This window comes from Stegastes partitus, unplaced genomic scaffold (genome assembly GCF_000690725.1).
Source record: "Stegastes partitus isolate 25-593 unplaced genomic scaffold, Stegastes_partitus-1.0.2 Scaffold1028, whole genome shotgun sequence".
NCBI classification, from domain to species: domain Eukaryota; kingdom Metazoa; phylum Chordata; class Actinopteri; family Pomacentridae; genus Stegastes; species Stegastes partitus.
This window is the reverse complement of record NW_007578759.1, coordinates 164255-170310: the sequence shown is the minus strand read 5'-3', so window position 1 is coordinate 170310 and position 6056 is coordinate 164255. Positions and strand designations below refer to the sequence as shown.

Here is a 6056-nt window from a genome sequence, read left to right as displayed (position 1 = left end):
ACCTGGAAACAGCAGGTCTGGACCTGGAGACAGCAGGTCTGGACCTGGAGACAGCAGGTCTGGACCTGGAAACAGCAGGTCTGGACCTGGAGACATCAGGCTTGGACCTGGAGACATCATCATCAGAGGATGCAGAGCTGATGAGTGTATTTTCTTGTGTTACTGCTGGTGTACATGTGGAGCTCTGCACTGAGAACTGTTTTCTGTCTTTGGGGGCATTTAGGCTGTTTGCACCAGAAGCTTTTCTCTCTGCTTTCTGCTCTGTTTCTGTTTAAGACCACTAAGAAAACCTGAATGACAACATTTTCTAGAAGTCCAGCCCAGGTCTGTTCCAGTTTTTGTTCTAGTTCATCCCGACTTTGTTCCAACCCTCATTCTTTTCTGTTATTCTGTTTTATTTTTGCCTTCAGTCAGCATCAGAGGAGGTGTGTCATCTGTAGAGTTCAGTCTCTAAATAAGTTCAGTCAACATAAACAGACATGATGCCACCTACAGGACCGACTCATTAGAGAGCGCTCTGCCCCCATTCTCTCTTTCATTTCTTTCCCTGCCTCTCACTTCCTGCTTTTAGTTTCTCCTGTTTCTCGAGGTTGTTGTTTGTTTGTTATTCGAGGTTCTGCCTGTGAGTTATTTTGGTTCTTGGACTGCTCGTGTCACAGCGAGCCGGTCCTCGTAGCGTACGTCTTCAACACTGGTTTAGTGCTCGGCTACGTGTCGCTCTGGGTTCAGCGAAGAGCAACAGCTGAGCTTAGGATCATTTAAAGACTCTTTCTTGTCAAAGTGGACTCAGATCTATACGACTAAGTCAGATCATTGAACTATATGATGTAAATAAGTGGTGTGCTCTGGAAGCTGAACAGTTGCTGTGAGAAGTCTGTTTGTGTCGACACGCCCGAGCTTCTGGGACAACAAGCCAAGAGCTCCACTTGGACCATTCAGGTACTGGTTCCTGTCCGTCAGCTGGAGCGGACCAGCAGGGCTGAGCTGGACAGATACTGAGCCACTTTTATTTAACAGATATATATGATGAGTTCTAATCAGCCCTCTGCTCGTACTAAACCCTGACTGTAGTCAGACCGTTATGTCCTCTGACGGGACAGAAACAGAGTGTGTGTGTGTGTGTGTGTGTGTGTGTGTGTGTGTGTGTGTGTGTGTTGGTTGTTTACACTGAATGTGGCAAACAGCTCTGACCTTGAATACACTCCACTGTTCACCTCAGCTCTAGAGTCATTTGTGTGCACGCATTAGTGTGTGTTTGTACAGTAAGCACACATCTCAGGCTGTGAGTTGCATGCTGTTATTCATTTGTTTGTCTCTATGTGTGTGTGTGTGTGTGTGTGTGCCAGTGTTTTACTCCCCTAATGAACTATTTCACACTGAATCCATTTTTTTGGCACTGAGGTCCAAATTAAAATGAAGGTTTCTTGTGTGTGTGTTTCTGCAGCAGTGTTGCTTTGCAGAGATGACGTTGAGTGTAATGATGCCCTACATATGTATTTATGCAAATGTGTTATTTCTGCATTTATAGATCTGTCTATTTATCTCACATCCACGACTGTGTGTTATTCTGCGGCCTACAACAAGTCTCTATCTTTATTATCTCCTTTCTGTGCACTTTGGGTTCTGTGTCTCTGGAGAGTTGATCACACTTGAACCAAAGTGAAGGAGTTGCAGACATGATGCTGTCTTTCCTCATGTTCTCATCAAAGCATATTTAAAGTGATTTTGTGATGGAACATTGAAGTGTTGTAGCATTTAGCTAACAGAGAACTGAGTCAGGCGTCAGAAGATCAGCGGCTGTTTATTCATACAGAGCTTTTCAGACACAAGTTGTTCTCCAGAACCGAAGGAAGCAAAACAAAAACAAAAACAGTAGCCCTCCCCCTATTATTTTGTCCGATGATAATAAAACAGCATCAGATGTTCATGTGGTGGGTGTAGGGGATCATTTTGGAGTCTCAGTCGATGTAAATCACTGTCAGACCAGAAAGTTTGAACTCAGGATACTGACACTTGTTTTTAATTTAAAAAGACAGAATCATCATCATCACAGGATTCACAGAAGCAGTTTGGACTCATTCAGGAGTTGATCATTATTGATGAATTCTTCTTGTCTGGTGTCTTTGCGTCGACAACGAATGATGGAAACACTCAGTGCAAAGCAGATGCTGCAGCAGAGTGATGACACGACGTCAGCACAACACGAGGGACGCAAAGGTTCCACCTTTCACCCCCTGACACGGCTCACGTGTTCATTAGAAACTACTGCAGGTGACCTCAGGAAGCCGGTTGAGATATTGTCAGTGTTCAAAACTCTCATCAAGGCAGATGAGGAACCGGGTAGAAATGGTTTTCTGATCACTACATCCATCCATTTGTGTTATTTCCTCATTTTGAAGTCTTCATTTTATCTATGTTTTGTGCAGTTTTTGCAATTTTTGTCTGTATTTTATTAATGTTAAAGCACTTTGTGACTTTTGTCTGGGAAAAGCGCTTTATAAATAAATTTTACTTACTTACTTAGTTACTTCATTTTTTTCTGCAGTGTAGAAAATAGTAAAAAAGAAGCTCTTGAATGAAGCTCTGGCTGCTGCTGTATGGGTGAAACGGTTTCCATGGCGAGTTAGAGAGATAAGAAGGGATGATTACACCGACAAGCCGGAGACAAATACAGATGGCAGGAAGGAAGAGTTGACTGCAGAAGAAGAGGATTCATCTATCTGCTATTGGTGCAAACCGCTGTTGATCTATCATCTGCACAACAAACGCCATTTTCACTTCACACGGGGAGTCAGGAGCAGGGATGTGTGTGAGCTGGAACAAGAGTGTGTTCTTGACAGTTCCGCTGATTAAGGTTCTGGCAGTCGAGAGGAGGGAGCAAGCCTCGAAAAAGGAAGAGCTGGAAACTGAGGAGGAGAAAAAGAAGAAAGATTTATGGAAGATCTGAAAGGAGAGATAAATGACAGCCAAAATATCAGATTGCAAGAATGGGAGCAGAAGAAAAATAAAGCAGGTGATTAGCGCAGAAAGAAAGTGAGAGGGGAGGGATGGAGATGAGAGGAAGCCATATCTTCAGACGTCTCTGCTTTCAGTCGCACATGTGCGGATGCGAGCATAAAGGACACTCAGCGAGGGATTGTGCAGCGACTCCGGCTGCTGTCTGAGAAGTGATGACTGTATGTAAATGATGCTCCACTGGATTGTGTGTCTGTGTACAAGTTGTCATAAAGTCGTTTATCAAGCAGCCGTATCGCTGCCATGCATCTGCAGCAGCTTCTGCTCTTCATCCTCTTCCTCGTCCCACTGCTGAGCTTTCTCTGGTCTTCCAGCCACTACAGTTTGTTTCCAGATATTTTCTAAAGTGAAGCTTTTAAATGGTGCTTTGTCCCACTCTCTAGTGTTCCACCACCGTTAATGGCTGCTTTTCTAAATATTTCTGGAGCAGGTTTATAGGAGGTGGAGAACAGATTAGCATGTGTTCAGTTAAAGGGTTCTTCCACCACTTTCTCACTGTCCTGTGATCACAGCAGCTGTACAACATTTGTTCTTGCTTTTCCACAGTTAAAACCAACCAGTGCTGCCATCAGCGGTCAGTTTCAATCAGCTGAGAGTCACACAGGTTTCAGAAGAGCCTCTGAAACACAACAGCTAAATCTACTGTCCTCCGTAGTCTTACAGAAAGCCTTCCAACTGGACGCTGGTTTGTGTGACAGTGTTCAGACGGAGCAGAGCAGCCGTCTGCATCCAGCACAGTGTTGAGCTGCAGGTCGTCCTTGTTTTGTGGGCACCTCCAGGCCAGCATGCACTCAGAGCTGTAATGAAATCATAAACAGACTCGAAGCACAACAGTTTGGTTTGGTAGTGTTTAGTGGACGGCTGAGTTTATCTGAAGAGGAGCTGATCTCTCCAATCAGACACGCATAAGATGGACAAATGAAAGAAACGTGTCTGAACTGCCGTCTGTGTCGAAGCGGGCTGATGTGTGTTTGTGAGTAGAACAGCTTTTATTGTTCCTCTCTGGTTAGCGGCCCCCTGAACGCCTCACTCTGAATCCCTTTGTCTGGACTCATTTCCAGTCAGGTCATTTCCAGGTCACATCGCTCATTCACACAACGAGGATAAAGCCTTTACCTTCCCGTAGCTGTGCACTAACCTGGTATAAACTCTGCTCAGCTGTTCAGTCAGTAAACAGGTCCAGGCAGGAACCAGAGGGTTCTGACAGAGGGGTTCTCCTGACCGCTGGAAAAGCAGGAATCACCTGCTAGCCCACTGGTCAGTGTCCTGCTAGAGTAAGAAGTTTGTTGTTCCTTAGTTTGTTGTGCTAATGAATGTTCTGGACCCTCCTCAGGATGTGATTGGAGAATCAATCAGAGGGTTCCAGGGACTGTTTAAATCCTAATCCATCCATAACTGATGGTCAAATGACCAGTTGTTGTAACCAGATCCATGGAAGCTGCTGCTCTCCAGAGCAATGACCACCGTTATTAGACTTCACTCTGACTGCATCACATCATCACCACACGTGTTCCTCATGCAGACTGATGGTTTTGTTTTTTAGTGACCAATGGGAGCTACTCTCACATGGATGAGGAAGAAGACGGGGTGCTGTATGGACACGACGCTGACTTCAGCAGCTCCGTCCAGCACTCCTACCTGCAGGAAAGGTCTGTGGCAGAGTTCATACTTTGATTCAGAGCTGGTAGACATGATCGCTCAGGAGTAAGTGATTCACAAACACATGATGGTTCATCTGTCTGTTGTTAACTTCAGGGAAGGTTGGGGATACGATTAGTCTCATTTGTCATTTATTTTCTAAAACGTGTGAAACATGGTTTATAGTTGTGACATCACGGCTTCACATGCACTGCATCCGTCTGTGTTGCATCAAGCACGGATCCAGTTTCCATGTCGTCTGCACCCGGGTCACACAGAACCACATTCTAAGTGAAGATGAAGTCAGAACAGACTTCAGGAGCTGAGTTCAGCTGTGTGCTCTTTTCACCGAGGCTGTAGCGACCACACTGTCAGGAGTGACCGTCTGATCGATTTGTTTCAGGGAAAGCTCTCACATCTCCTGCCCGGCTCAGCCCCAGTCTCCCACCCAGAACCAGAACCAGAACCAGCGGCAGTTCCAGCACGTCAAAGCCTCCAAGAGCATGGACCTGGGTACGACTCAGAACCAGCATCACACTGGTGGGAAGGTTTTTTCTGTTTATCTGCTCTGCATGGTGGCTGCATGAATCCTCACGTTCCTGCTGATGCATGACTGCTGCAGCGCTGGAATGCTCCTTAGTGCCACATGCAGGCCCACAGCAGTGCAGACTGTGCACACGCAGACACAGCTGCAGGTGGGGCCTCTTGCATACCTTCTGTGACTGCTCTCATTAACTTTGCTGTGTGCCTGCTTGGTTGGAAACGTGATGTGGTTGGTCCCTGAGACGTGGCTGCTGTGTGATTGTCCTGCCTGTTCGCTGTAGTCGTGTGTGTGTGGCACACGCTACAAATTCAATCATGGTATTATATATATGTATATATATATATATTTTATAATATCACACATTTGTTCCATAAACGCTGCAGGAATGGTCTCATTAGAAACACGTGCAGATGGGGGAGGATGTAGTTGTATCGCATGAAGCTCAGCTTTCATTCACTGTTTAAAAAGCTTGTGACAAAGGAAAGGGAGATGCTCCACTGTAAGTCCAGGATTTGAATTCAGCTTCATGTTGGTCTTTTATTTATGCAAACAAATGTCAGAGAGGGAAGTTCTGCTGCCGCCGCTGCCCGACGTCTTTGTTGCATGTTGCTCTCTGATTACCGATACGGCGGTGCGAGGGTTTACTGACATTTCAGCGCCCGTTAAAAAGTCAACTTTAGAACTACGTGCATGTGTCTGCGCCTGTGCATACATCAGTGTAATATGACAGTGGATGCAGCAGCAGCACAACAAAAGCATATTGTTTCAAATGTCACTTCCCTCAGTCCTCCTCCTCCAGCTGGCTCTGCTGCAGATGTGTGTGTGTGTGTGTGTGTGTGTGTGTGTGTGTGTGTGTGTG

General features: G+C 45.7%; 1 protein-coding gene across 1 annotated transcript in view; it reads left to right on the top strand.

Moving 5' to 3' along the window:
* Positions 1 to 6056, top strand: part of pard3bb (par-3 family cell polarity regulator beta b) — a 218717-nt gene that overhangs the window by 103270 nt on the left and 109391 nt on the right. The window contains exons 15-16 of the mRNA XM_008295178.1: positions 4559 to 4664; positions 5057 to 5193. Coding sequence (XP_008293400.1) covers positions 4559 to 4664; positions 5057 to 5193 — 243 coding nt within the window. The remainder of the gene's footprint in view (positions 1 to 4558; positions 4665 to 5056; positions 5194 to 6056) is intronic.